The following is a 15,285-nucleotide window of genomic DNA, read 5'->3' as shown; positions in this document are numbered from 1 at the left end:
AAACGATAGAAAGTCTATGATCGACGTAAGAAAGCTCTGACCAGCAAACTCAATCGGATCAAGGATATCTGTTTCCCACGGATGAGGGAAACCGAAATGGATTGTTGGAGACAATGATAGACGCATTCCCGTAGTCAATTGACGTTTGAACGTGTAGCTGTCCAACCTCTCACCTCTACAGGACTTAGCATCAGTATGCCGTTTAGGGCAATTTATCGTCAAGGAATGACAGTTCCCCTTTCTCGACAGACGAAACTGTAGCAGCTGGAACAAAAGAGCACTGGCACATCGTTTGTACCGGAATAACTACAAGAATATTTCGAGTAGAAGTGAATGAATACCAGAAAAGTGAGCTTCGCATAGTGTTTCCCAGGAGATCGTCATTGCAATCTCCCATACTGGAGAAATGTTTTCTCCCTCTTCGGGGATGGCACTGAGAAGGGTTTCTTCCGAGCAGTGGCATACATCGAAGGTGTCTTTACAGGTAGACTACCGTAGGTAGATGTGTTATGATAGAATGTAGATGCAGAAACCCAAGCACTTCTGCACGCGCAGTGCTTGTTGAAGGGAGAACACGCTAAGTGAGGATTCAACGGACCTTGAGCGGATAGAGGGAGGGTGTTGCACTGATTACACAGTCTGCTCAACAAAGGCCTTCATAGCAAGAGAAAAAAATCGAACCCGGACAAAATACGCATTTGTGAAGCATCGCTGTACACGCGTAACGTTAAAAGTTAGAAATAACGACCAATCTGTCCAGTAGACGGTGAAAAACTTCTGTCGATTTGGAAAAGTATTGCTTGACAAAAAAAATGACATTCCAGATTTTCGGTACACTGCCGGCGTTCGATAAATGCGGTAGGAACCTGATTGCATGGGTCACTATTCGTTTTCGGACATATCAGGGGCAATGACAATTCTAGAAATGAGGAACCAATGGGATGGAAGTACAGTCGTCCTCTTGTGGTGGCACGATTTCGAGACAAGTGCGTGCTTGTGGGCACGCAAGCACCTGGGCAGCAGCGTCCGGTACACAGCTGTTTCGCGCTTCGATCGTACCGATGACCATGGGAACATGCCACAGTTTGCGGACAAAATAAAAGTTCAGCCAAATGTCATTTTGCCGAAATGATTACACATAGCTACTCTGTTTAGAGTGAATCATCATCTTAAGCCGCCATTTTTACATGTCTTTGGCGTTTTTTCGATGACCTTGGGCAAAACGCAGTGCGTTATGGCGGCGAACATCCACAGACCGGTTTTTAAGACAATTAGCTGCAAAGTTAGAGCCCCCAACTGTTGAGGTAGGACGACATCCACAGGAAAGATCCCCGAAAGTGAGAACACACAGGTGCCGTCGGGAAATCAGACCAGTCGGACACAAGTAACATAACCGTAAGCGTCCACAAACGATTCTAAGAACAGGGGATTCTACCACCAAGGTGCGTCATGACATAAGATACGCTTAGTGTCAAGAGCATTTCGTACATCGATCTACGATCGTGTTGCTCCTATTTGTGAAACACAAGAAATGAAGTCGGAAAATCACCATTCCTTAAACTGAAAAAAATCGCACACTTTGCAGCGGAAACCCTGGATAACGATGCTTTATCAAGAAACTTGTAAAATGGGGGACATTTTTTGGTCCTACAACAAAATGAAGTACAGTGAAGTGAGTTGGCACGATCGACTGAAACAGGGTTTGAAACTGCTTTGTTAATCACTAGGGCTGAAAACAAGCACGAAACGTCACCCCGTATGGACACCTGATAAGGCTGGCAAGCCCAAGAGGGGCTACCGTGCAATCAATACGGTTGGGGTCGGGAATTCGTTCTGAAGTTGATTTGATTGACGCGGCATTACGAGACGCAAACACAAGAAATCGTCCCACCAAGCGACCACAGAACAGCGATGGGCAAAATTCAGGGATTTTTTTATACGTCATTCAATCCCCGGGGCACATCACAAACAACGGAACTTTGTTTGTGTGCAAGAGGATTCTTCCAAGCCAATCTGTTAACAAAACAAACACTGCATGGATGCGCACTCAGACATGCCTCCATATTTGGTAGACAAATTGGAGAGACTATTCAGTTATTATTGACGAATGATGTTTTCGTGTTCGCCCCATGTTCGCTAAACAGTATTTCGTCAACGAAAAGAATGCGCCAAACGTACTCACACCGATGGTGCGATTTTTGAGGCACGGATTTCGTCATTCCAATTTCTGTTCGAGGGAACAAACTCCTCGCAACCTCACAAGAGAAGAAGGGAATCTGAGCCCCCCCAAGGGAAATATCGCCATGTTCCTTGGCAGTATCACGTGCTATTGTATCTCAATCCGTTTTGGGAAACGCAGAACGGTTCACTAAGAGTAGGCTCCATCTGTGAGTTATCTGTTTTTCAATAGCGAGCTAACTCCATTCAAAATGTCACCACAATTCAATGGTACCATTTTAAGGGGAACAAACTGAAACGGATGAAATGTGGGCGAATACTAAAAATAGCCGGAAGTTTTCCATCCTGAGAATTGTTTAAGCACACAGGTCCCTAAGAACGTCTCGAATTGGAAACAACCTTCCACATCATCATCAGCACTTCCTACAAAGGCCCATACTTTCGCCAAATACCCTGATTTGCACACCTATTTGGTCTTAGCGAGGGAATCGGTAGAATCTCAGCCCGACCCCTCGTTTAAGGTATTCCCCAACTAAGAGTGCCGCACAAATGCTGCCTCATGTTTCAGTTGGTAGGGCATTCGAGAAGGAAACTACCCACAACGTTGCTGAAAGTGAAGCATGAGGCAGCACGCTCAGTTGCCTAAGAACATCATAAACGAGAGATTCAGCTGGGTTCCAGGCGAGTCCGTCGTCGAAACCAAGTTGGTATGCGAATGAGTGTACTTCGCTAATTTCGTGCAATTTGGGTTCAAGTAGAGCATAAGCTTGACGGGAATCTGGGGACCGCTCCTACCGGATGAGCCCGAATTGGAAGGTCGGAATCGGTCTTAGGCTGTTGAAGAACTTTCAGCAACTTTATGAGTAGTGTGTTACGCCGATAGATTGGTTGGATGAAATTTCTACTGGAATTTCAAAGCTCTACCTAACAGATACAGGTTAAAGCCAGGAGTGAGAACTGTTTTCGTTGAATAATACACTCGTCTGCATATCGATTTGGTTTTGAAGGCAGACGGGCCTGGAAACTAGCTGAATCTCATGTTAACGATGTTTCTTTTTCAACTGAATGCGCTGGACCAGGCCCTCTCATGTTTCAGCCTTAACGATATTCTAGATATCGCATCAAAAACAAGAGATTCAACTGGGTTCCAGGTGAGTCTCGCAGACGAGTGCATACATCAATGTCGTGCAATTTCGGTTCAATTAAAACACAAGGTTGACGGTTGCCCAGGCGATTAGCGCCAACAAAGGCGAAACCGGTCGTGGGCTCTGGAAAGGTTATCAGCAACCTTATGAGTAGTGTTGCTTCAGAAATACACTGCAATATTTCGAATATCGTACCAACTGAAACATGAGGATGCTCTTGTGCGGTATATTTGCTTGAAGAAGACCACAAACGAGAGATCCAGCTGGGATTCAGTTGAGTCTTCCATTGAAGAGAAATTAGTTTGCAAATGAGTATAGTTCGAGCTTCCAGTAATTAGGGTTTGTTGTAGTGCGAGAATTCACATTCATGTATTTTTTGTCATTTTCTGTTCTCATATGAATATGGCAAAGCAGCACAGAAGCGACAGATTTGACACACGACAGGCAACGAAAACAAGTAAGAATTCTTACCTTCCATATATTAAGGGTTATTGATTTTTCCAAGCATACAGTGTGGTTGAAGTGACTGGTTTCATCGCATTCTGTCGTGCGTTGTTGAAAACAGCCAGAGAACATGAACAGTTTGTGTAGTGGTGTGTCAAAAGCGTAGGCTACACCCCAAATTAGGCGTCCCTCTCAAGAGTATAAACTCTCCTGAAGATGGGACAATTTAGCGTCCTCTGTGCGCGCTTCTTTATGAGAAGTGAACGAGACGAGAATCGGTCAGAACTAAATCGCCGTATTCCAAAAGGGGATGTTGGAGAACCTAAGCGAGACATATCTAATCTTGGCTCACCCAATGATATCTGCATGATCGTAACGACACTATTGAGAACCATGCCCTCGTTGTTCTTCTTCGCAACTTTATCGTGACTATTGACGAGGAATTCGAGTGCAAATAGACCAATTAGTCCGGGATAAAGGCGGTAAAGTTGATCGTTTACAAGTGAAATCTCAACCGAAGTGTTTTCCAACTCAATTGAAGAGTGCACACAACAAAGTGAGGCAGTGTTAAATGGTGGCAACATTACTCTTGTGTCAATTCAATGGGATGTTCTAACATCGCAGAAGAACTGAACGACCTTGTGTGGCGACGAGTTGGTACTTTCACAATCCATCGAGTCATACTGAAGGACCCCTATATGACGCATGCGGGACCTTTCGTAGTAGGTTGGTCAGTGCACAGCGGTTCGACGAACCAAGGTCGTCTAACCCTCCAGGCCGGGGGTACAGACGGTTTTGCTCTATGATTGTGAGACGTGGTCACTGCGAGTAGCGACACTGAAACGTAGTCGGCGTTTTGACAACCGTCGCCTGAGAATCACAGGTCGTGTAGACAGACGCCAGCGAGAGTAACGGGGGAGAGCAGAGCTTGCAAATGAAGGTGTTCACCGCCACCGCAAGTTGTGATGTCTCGATCAGCTACTGAACACGATGGATCATAATCAATCTCGCGCTTTATACAGGTCAATATGTGGCCAGGGCTTCGACCTGGGACGGGGATATGTCAATCAGTACAAAGTCCAGGTGCCTTCCAGGATGCGCTTGAGTGGTCCTCGACGTTCCTATTCGGTGTCACTGCCGTTTTTGTTGTCAGTTTCTGACCGGAATGTTTGTAATAAATGTCTGGAGATGACCTGGAATGAGCTAGTACCGAGTCCCTCCTTGTCTTCTCTTTAACAATAAAGGTTTGAAATAAGTTGTGGTCGTATGGCAATGAGGAGTCAGTGATGTCAGTGATGATAAGGCTGCCGATACATCCACCGTAGGATGAAGACCGCTCAGATTAGGGAACCGAAACACCTAAAATAGGGGTATGTACTAGAAAAAGCACAGAACGGAGTGTCGTTGGAGCGTCTGTTCTCTGAACATGACAATCAGGTGCATCATTGCAAGGACAGGCGAGAGTAAAAACAACGTCATGACAGCGCCGAGGTAACGTTACCACGCCTGAAGATAGAACATTTGCAACCAAAATGCTTGACCCCCCTCAAAGAAAAATGACTGAACCCACGCTTACGCTTCATAGGCCGACTGATTGGTACTGATCGCATTCCCATCTGTCTCCAGTTCGGCCACAACATGCGACGTTTCCATCTCGTTCCGAGCGAGTTGTTGACGCAAGACCGTGTGTTGAAGGCAAAGGAATGGAAGGCTGAAGAATTTGTGCACATATCGAAGCCCGAATCCGTTTAGCATGGAAGCTTCGCAGTACTGAACGCGAAATGCCCGTTTAGGAGATCTTAAAAACAAAAATGAGGGCGGAGTACATTGGACGATGGCTAGATATGGGTTTACAGTGTAGCAACCAGCAATAAATGGATCTGTCCACCGCTTAGGACTCAAAACGATCGATTGAGGCTTTTTATTGCTTCAATCATCCGCGCACGGATTTCAGGAAGCTGTTGCTGTTTCGATTCTTGTTTGTTACAGGTAGACCACCCACCTGCCAGTTCCTGTTCCGCATAGGCGGAACAGAAGATCCGTAAGCTACTTCAGGAGGACGAGTCTAACGCTGCTGAACATCGTACTGCCTGATGATTATTTAAACATGGATGGATAGAAGGTTCATTGTACCTAGTTTCATGATCCGCTGAACTGTATTCATATAACTCTCGTGTAAACGGTTCTCCCTCTGTCCCGTTATGATCATTCTAGTGAATTCGAAAGCAGATATAGACTAGGGTTTCGCTCCCACAGGAACTCGGGGTTCAAACTCCGATGATCGGACATGCATGCTTCTACCGCGTCGATGGCATTTGAATCATGATGCAATAACACATGAACATGCTTGTATTGTGTGCGAATTGTGGGAGAAAGGTCAGATAATCTCCCATTTGTGCCGATCAATGGTTGCCCAGGACGGGTAGCGCAAAAAACGCTCTGGATTGGCCAGACAGTTTTCAAAAATACATTGGGGTTGCATGGATCATTCATTGCCTATCTACCATACTCATCTCTGAACAATCCTTTCCGTGTCTTACTCAGTCCAGGTCAAATAGAGTTTCACCACCAAACAGGCTCATTGTAGAGTGTAGCCAAGGCCGTAGCGAGCTCCACTGAAATGAAGCACGAGTTAAGTGGGTCAACGATATCTTCGACAAAAACACTCATTTCTATTTCAATTTAGTTCTCACCGGAGACTGAATCTCCGGCTTATGATATTGTTCAACTGAATGTGCTGCACGAAGGCTACCTCAAGCTTCCGTTCGTACGATATTCAAGATGTTGCAGTATATTTTCATACAGGAAAACTACTCACACAGGATTGATGAACGGCTGTCGAAGAGTTTTTTTAAGCAACCTCCATGGGTTACCGCTACTTCCGCAGCGCACACTGGATGCACGTTAACCGTCGAACGGAGACACGCCCACATTCTTACATGACAGGTCTGCTCAAACGAATGGTGTAGGTACATCTACACAAATGCAACACAACAATGTCTTCATGGCTGTTGCGTCAACGAAAGGGAACACCACGCGCCATAATCGTGTGAAATGTATAAATAGAATCAGGGTGGTTTTTAAGATTTCACCGATACCGAAAATGAGGGCGGCTACGTGTGGGGGACTAGAAATCCAAAATCAATTGGGTGGAGGTTGTTTGTGAAAGAAGTTGCTATGTATTTACTTCGGACGAGACGTGCATATCGCAAGTTATCGACATGCGATCGATCTCCAATCGATGTTTTTGTCTTATCACACAATCCTAAATTTTCTGTGAGTGGGGAATAAGCCTGATGGAGACTAAGCCGGAGTTTTCACTAGTCTTGAAAGCAATTCGATACGTGTTCCGTCTCACATTAGCTCCAGAGAACTAGGAACGTGCATGAAGAGTCCTATATGAGGCGGCGATACATTGCAAACGAAATGGTCAGTATCCCCACTGCGTAGTTATGACAGCAAAAATTGGGTACTTTTGACATACTACAAGGCACTAGGACATCCAGGCGGTTCTGTGAGACTCTCAACCTCCCTTGAAAATGATTAGCGTCTTGAGATAGCTCAGTGGTTAGGGCACGAATTTACTGACCGGAAGGTCCGTGGTTCGATTCCAACCTATGCATCTAGATTTCTCCTGTCTAGGGTTGGGCAACCTAGCAGTATCGCTGCTCTTCCCAATTCAGTACAGTCCAGACTTGATACTCGTTCAGAGGGCTATCCGGTGAACCTGACCGTCACGATCATCTGCATTCCCACTTCTTTATCGAACCTCTCAGTCAAATATGATTTCAGCTACGAGCTACAAAGATTGGTCGACCGAGTGCTAAACCTCAATATCTTGCAGAATGTGAGAAATGGTGCCTAACAGGACATCATCCATCAATTCTTGGGGCGTTCTGCCTGAGAAAACGCTGTCAGAATGGTAATCAGTTAACGTTATAGCGTTCGATCGAATATTGCCTGTCTCTCGGAGACACAAATTCTTGGTTTTAGTCCCCAATGCTTCCGAATTTCTGTAACGAATGATAACTCGGGCTTACATTGTATGGCTTTTGCCCTTAAAACACGTGCCCATGTCACCTTGCTCTTCCCAATTCAGTACAGTCCAGACTTGATACTCGTTCAGAGGGCTATCCGGTGAACCTGACCGTCACGATCATCTGCATTCCCACTTCTTTATCGAACCTCTCAGTCAAATATGATTTCAGCTACGAGCTACAAAGATTGGTCGACCGAGTGCTAAACCTCAATATCTTGCAGAATGTGAGAAATGGTGCCTAACAGGACATCATCCATCAATTCTTGGGGCGTTCTGCCTGAGAAAACGCTGTCAGAATGGTAATCAGTTAACGTTATAGCGTTCGATCGAATCATAATACCTAACTCACGTTTCTCGTATCAGAGAGACATCTGTGCATTTGGTATTCCAATGGCAGTCGCACTGCCTCTGCTGGTCGCAGCCCTATGGGCATGAAGACTGTAGATCCAACCGTGGAGCAGACGAATCTAAAGGCGCAAGGTTCAAACTCAAACACATCGTTCGGTGCAGACGAAGACCTAAAAAAGGATCAAATTAGTCCACCTTAAAGACTAGAGAAAAACAAATCCAACTGTTGAAGATGATCGCCAGTCACTTTACTACCATTGTCTCGGGTTCACCCACCAATAACCATTCTGTCTGTGGTTGTATTCAAAGGCGTCCGAACGACGGGCTACAAAGACTGAATCATCCACCGGTCATGTGTGGCCAGCTTACGCCACCAAACCACTCAGTCCGAAAAGATCTTATGGATTACTGGTCAGAAAGGTATTTTAGCACGACAAATATCGGTGACTACTAGAAATTATCCCGGATGATCCGTGGCACCCCAACAAAACGGGGAAGTCGAGAAGCTCATGGTCAGTTAATAGCACAATATAAGAAAAAGCTGAAGAGACAGACGGAACTATTCATTACACTAGTTAATTAAGCCTTCAACTGACAAATGTTCACCACGTATATGGAAACCTACAAGCCGTAAACAATCGATCACCGGTGAGCTAGTCAGTGGAGGGAATAACATAATTCGTTCCGACACATATTTGACACAATACCTCTTTTGCTAGGACCTACACTCATCATGACAAACTGATTGGTGGTCAACGTGACTATGAGCAACAGTTTTCGACGACTGTACTGCAAGCAAGTCGGAAGGACGAGGACGGAAGAGTTCTAATATACCAGGAGTGATAGTGGTGCGGAAAGCTTGATTAGGATTAGTTGCGTGTGCGACACTCTTATGAATAGATGTCTCACGTTGGTGTCACGATTGCGGTTTAAACTACCGCTACGCACAGCTACGCACTGGTGATGTCACCTCGATTGGTGATGAAACGTTTGCAACCAAATTGCCCAGCTCAGCGAACAAGCCAACGACCAGCTTTGCAACAGTAACGGAATTTCCGCCTTTGAAGACTTGCGAATAGAGTGGTATTCATGTCATGAAGGCGGTGTGTTCCGAAGTTACAGACTATGTAGCTCAAAGGGGATCAGGTCATTTTTTCAGGTGGGTGTGCGTGGGAACCCCGTTCGATCTAGCAGGGGCTAGTCAAGCGGTCGCTCATGCACATCTGAGCGGCCAAAGCAGTTGGGTGAATAAACTCCGTCTCGACTGTGTAACAGTTGTATGGAACCGTCAGTACTACCACTGAGGGACCCGTCTTATTACGCACCACCCTCATTAAGCCACTGGCTGACTTGGAGCGCTGTTGTTGTTGTTGTTGTTGGAATAAAGAACTTTAGACAGAACCATTTAAGCCGTTCATCTGAAGCACTCAAGGGACCATTGCAGTTGCTTAAATGGACAGCCACCACAACTAGGAACGTTGCTTAAACAGACAAACTTAGCTCGAGAAAATTTAGTGGCTAAGGCACGAATTTACTGGTCGGAAGGTCACGGTTCAAACCCAACCCAGGCATCTCGACTGCTGCTGCCTACGCTTGGGCAGGCTGGCGGTATATCTCAGTCCCAGTACATCCCTCTAGTGGCGTTTGTGTGTTTCCCTCGGGTGGCATGGCAGCTAGGCACCGGAAGGGTGCTACAGCTGAGCGTTTTTTTAAAACCCGGCAAGTTTGAAGAATCAGTGCAGCAGGACAGCCTGCTCCTCAAACAAAAAAACTATAGATAGGGACACCTCGAAAGAGACCTTCTGAAAATCACGCATCGCAGAGTGCTGCCCTTAATCGCACATAAAAGCATCGAGAAAGTCTATCATAAGATTGTAGTGGTTGACACCACCTCCATACTACTTTTCCCGGCACTAACCGAAAGGTGCACGTAAAATGTATTAGAACTGGGTTTCCGATTTCTTACAGGACATTGAGAACTGACCTGGAAAACGGCGACGCTAAATCGTCTGGTAAAGTACGTCGCAGAGAATGAGTGCAAGTGAAGAAATTCTGGTGTTTTCGCCAACCGTGTTAAGATAGATCGATTTGTTTCTTTCAAGGTGTGGAGTAGTACAAATGAAAGTGTGCACGAAAATGAAACAACTATAGTTTTTTCCACCCTCATACAAAGTGTTGACTGCATATCGATCAGTTGGTGTTTCCATCTGAAATACCCTTTGGGCAACAACGTTGACTGATAGTACGAAAAAGTAGGTAACGCGAATTTCGGTATTGTCCAGGAAACTGACCTTGCATGTCACCACTTTTCCACGGACATTTTGAACTGATACATTGATCAATTCAAGTCTGAAGGTTGGGCTACCGAATTTGTAGGACATCGCGAATTAAGGAAACCCCGAATCACATTTTAGTCATGTTGAACTAAAAACGGGTCTAGCGTGAACAGAACATCAAACAAATGTTGGATAATCGAGGTTGGTAGAACACGGTTGGCTTTTACTCTTTTAGACGGAGTGTAAACGAAAACTAAATTTATGGAGCTACGCACACAGGGTTATTTGTAAGGATACTGGAAGTGAAAAATTAAAGAAAAAAGCCGCTGCTGCCAGTTTGTGTGCGTGGGCCTCGCTCCCCGGTTGCCCAAACGTAGGAAAAGGGTTTCGTTTAGGTGTCACACTGAGTGCCCCGGACCCACAAGGTGGAGTACGATCCCGAGCAGTACGCATTTGGTGTGTCTTGCAGATTTCGAGTTTGTTTGAGTTAACCATACTCATTGGTAATTGGCAGACAAATTGGAAAAATTTTATTGACAAATTACGGCACTTGTTTAAAGATACCTTCCAAATGTGCGAAGACCCTTCACCGGACTCTTGCACACCAGCGCCATCTGTAGGGCTTTTCGGACGGCCCGTGAAAAACAGTCTATTGGATTAGGATCCAATGAAATCAGAAAAAATCTCATGCGGATGTCAAGACCTATACATCCGGATCACGTGTAATTATTCTGGAACATTCTCCAGACCCACGTCTTGACCAAAATCCCGTTTTTGGGATACCGCTTAAAGTTTTAGAAACTGTAACTCTCATGCGAGGACACGACATTCGATATGGACAACAGCTATCCAAGAAAGCGCGAGAAAGTTTCGGAGACGAAGATCGCAGCGCTGTAAACACAACCGACCCATTCGGAAGGGACTCGCCCAAGATGACGTAGGCCACATGTGAACGTACCTACCTACGTAGGATAGGTCCTCTAGGTCATCAGGGTACTCTGACCAGTTCATTTGACAAACGCAACTTTCTGAAACCTAGGTACGTTTTTTCTTCCATTTTCCAATGACTGCTTGCCCAGTATTGTTAGCCTAAAGATGACAATATCAGCTACCTGAAGGTAACTAGAGTACAAAGTGTCAGTGGGCATCTCTAGGTGAGATTCCATAATACGCTGACAAATAAAGTCCGTACGTCAAAAGGTAACGGTGCCCATCATTAAGCCATAAAGTTCAGACCGGATAATGGCTTGCTTTCGACCGCCGGTGCTCAGGATTTTCATGCAGCGGCGACCACCGACCGTCAAGTGACAGATGTTTTTAGGTTCATCGTCTCAGTGGCAATTAATTTGAATAGATTCGGGAAAAGTAATTGTTGAGCTGCAACACAATTTTTGGTATATAGCGGCCACACCACCCTAAAGAAGCATGAGGGCTTAGACTGTCATGTTGCTCCAGTCAGGACAGCAGCAGTCGGGAGACTGAGGTTGGGTTTGAACCGTAAATTCGCGCCCTGACCACCAATCTATCTCGAGGTCGGACAACTTAGCTGCATTTAGTAAGGTTTGGTGTTCTGACTTGCACAAGCTTCATCCTAGATTAGGGTCTTTGTGCAAGAATGGCCTCACACGTCACCTGTGGGTTGGCGTGAGATCATTCGACAGCCGTTCCTGAAGATAGACTTATCCGAGCTAACTCAGATCCTAGGAGTTTGGCATCCCACAGGAGAGGGGAAAAAGACAACGTTTTGGGTATGTGAACTCAAACCATTCACAAAAGGAATGTACCATTTTAACTAGAATGAGCAGGCTGGAAATGCTCAGACAATAAAAAACCAGCGATGCTCATCTGAATGTTTCAGATAGCCAAACGAATGAATGACCGCGTAAGGTGGTGCATACAGCGACATCTATTAGACGTCATTTGGTGCACACAGCAAGCAGGAGACCAGTCGTGGTACTATTAGGGCAACATTATCTATCTAATCAATCAATCAATCAATCAATCAATCAACAATCAATCATTCATTCAGTCAATCAATCAATCAATCGACCGATCGATCAACCAGTCCGTCAGTCAATCAGTCAGTCAATGGAGCATTCTATCTATCAATCCATCAACAGATCAGGCAACCAGTTAAACTATGTATCTATCTATCTGTCTATCTGTGTATGTTAATAATAACGGATTCACAGATCAAATTTTAAGCAGGAAATCCAATATAGTTTAATAAAATCCAACAAAGCGGTGAGCATAATCAGGCCCTCAGGCATACGCACGAGCCTATGAACGCTCAACAGGCGTACTTCCGGCAGCCTGATCATCATTCAGTTTTGAACTTTTCGTCAATCGATCGCAGTTCGATGTGACTTGGTCCATAGTCGCCTGTTGTGCGGACTCTGGTTTGTGGGCTACATGCAGTAAGCTGTGCTATGGTAACGCCGTTGTTTTAAGATGTCTTCTCTGTGGGGGCGTTGGCTTATCTGAACCATATGTGCAAGCTGGCTATATTGCTTTATACACTGGATACGGGTCATTTATTGGCAGACTGTGGGCCTACATTTCCGCAGTTTAACTCACTGCTGTCCATCTCAGCTCTGATTCCGTTACTTTCGGACATCTATAGGAGTCCGAGATATTCCATTGGTTGAGGCGTGAACGCACTGATCTGAAGGCAAGTGGTTCGAATCCAGCCCCAGCTCCTGTCTGGAGTTGAGCAGCCTGGTGGTAACGCAGTCATCGAGTAGCGTGGCAGCTAGACATGTTAGATCTGAGTGATTATTACTATCATTATGCATTATTTTGGACTGAAGTGATATCTGACCCACGCGCGATTCTCGTAAGTCCTGCGTAATCCAGGAATTATAAATTAATCGCTTCTTTGGTGGGGGGTTGAGTGTCTTCCCCTACAGTAAATCTAATAGGAATTCAAATATGATTTCGCAAACGAAACATCTCCATCTTTTGAACCAAAATATCAAGAGAGCGAACCGCAAAACGACGCAAAGTGATGCCAGTCTTGATGTTTTGGGGAAAATTCCCACAGAAAGCGTTTTGGCATCTGTAAGCAAAACGGGAACCGAAGTCAAAGGACTGTACATCATTTCGCGTTGCGGTATCCTTATGTTCTGGTGGCTTGGAAAAAAGAGTGGAGTAGCACTTAGTTAATGGGCTTTGGATTTCCATTAGGCTTCCTATAAAAAGACGTATGTCGGAACCCAGATTATGAACGTGGTTGAACCCTTTGAAAAGGCACTAGGATCGCCACTTCTGTGTTATGAAGCAGTTGGCAGGACGTCACTCGGGGAAATGGTAAGTCCAGATGACAAGATACCTTTGTCCAGATTATTGGACTGGTATAAACTGCAAATATAAGCGTTGCAACATACCCAACTACTCGGACTGAATCGATACGGCTTTCGATGTACTTTGGATGATAGTTGAGTAGAACCCCACCCTAGAGCCATAAAAACGATGTTTATCTTCCAAAAAAAAACATTCCGAGCCACTGATAATGCGCTACCGAGTGAATACAGTTAGATTTAATACTTGTACTTTGAGTCTATCGATCAGTCAGTCTGCACACACTCAAGAGCACACATTGTAAAGAAACACAACAAAATGGTGTGTGGCGTACTTGACCTTCGGTAACAAGTACCTTTCGGCTATGGCTCATTAATATAGATTCTTATCAATACGTGAATGTGTGCTACGGAACAAGTACCCGTCTTACTTCTATTCCGATTTGTGCATGTGATTTTGTTAGATGGCTTAGTTTTGCACAGTCAGATATGCAACATGATTATCTATACAGCGACTCGGCATAACAGGTATCGTCTCCAACAATGCAAGCTCTCAGAAATGATCATTTGATTCCGAACTCAGAATGAGTTTGCTGGACTAGAAGCCTGTCGGCTGAGTTTGATCAATTGTAGCGTCATTAATGGCAGCTTGTCAGACTTGAGAAACGCAGCCGACCTGTAGTTGCTCATCAGTCGCGAAGAGGCAGGCTGAACCTTCGTGTGGTGCGAGGGTTTGCGTATCTAATCGACCCGTTGACCTATTCTAGAGTCTCTCCTGCCAGGTTGACGAATGGATGTAGGTCTGACACACAATCTCTTGGCTCTCTAGATCCAGAATCGGAAAAAGTGTGGCAATTTCGTTTCTTAAAATCTGGACTGCTTAAGCCTACGGCGGATACCTCGCGATCAGGCATTTGAGCCAAAGACTTTGCTTGAGGACCATAGTCGTTCGCTTGTTTAAGTCTGGGCGGTATCCCAGCGCACATATAATCGTTCAGCTGTAGCACCCTTTCGGTGCCTAGCTTCCATGCAACCCGAGGGCTGGAATACTGTCAGGTTACCCAAACCCAGACAGGTGAAGTCGAGAGGCAGAGATCGGGCTCGAATCTGGACCCACTGGTCAGCAGATTTGCGCTCTAACCGCTTGAGCCATCTCGCCGAGACAAACCAACTACTTTTTTGCAGAGCACGGAGATTGGAGGATAATAGTGAGAAAAATGATATACATTCAATATTGACTTGAATTCGGCGACACTCTACAAACGTCACCATGAGATAGCTGTATCACAACACATATGCAGCAGTGCATGAGTGTGATGCTCTGCTATCTGCTTAAGGCATTGGGCTCTTCAAGACGTCCGTGTTTCAGTTACAGCAACTAACAACGACAGCCTGAAAGTCGCGTCAATGCTATGACGCGAAAAACCACAGAATTGAAACTATTCCTACTCATAAGGTTGCTGAAAATCCATTGACAGCCCACGACCGGTTTCGCCCTTCTTGGGGCTCATCAGGTAGGCGCAGTCCCCGGGTTTCCGTCAACCTTATGTTCTACT

The 15,285-nt window shown here is 45.3% G+C and overlaps 1 protein-coding gene across 1 annotated transcript in view; it reads right to left on the bottom strand.

The window, feature by feature from the left end:
- Nucleotides 1-15,285, bottom strand: part of T265_03411 (hypothetical protein) — a gene marked incomplete at both ends in the record, with an annotated part of 67,823 nt that overhangs the window by 32,556 nt on the left and 19,982 nt on the right. The window contains one exon of the mRNA XM_009167895.1: nt 5,344-5,565. Within this exon, the coding sequence (XP_009166159.1) occupies nt 5,344-5,565 (222 nt within the window). The remainder of the gene's footprint in view (nt 1-5,343; nt 5,566-15,285) is intronic.

Source organism: Opisthorchis viverrini, assembly GCF_000715545.1.
Source record: "Opisthorchis viverrini unplaced genomic scaffold opera_v5_49, whole genome shotgun sequence".
In the NCBI taxonomy this organism is placed as follows: Eukaryota; Metazoa; Platyhelminthes; class Trematoda; order Opisthorchiida; family Opisthorchiidae; genus Opisthorchis; species Opisthorchis viverrini.
This window is presented reverse-complemented; position numbering and strand designations above follow the sequence as displayed.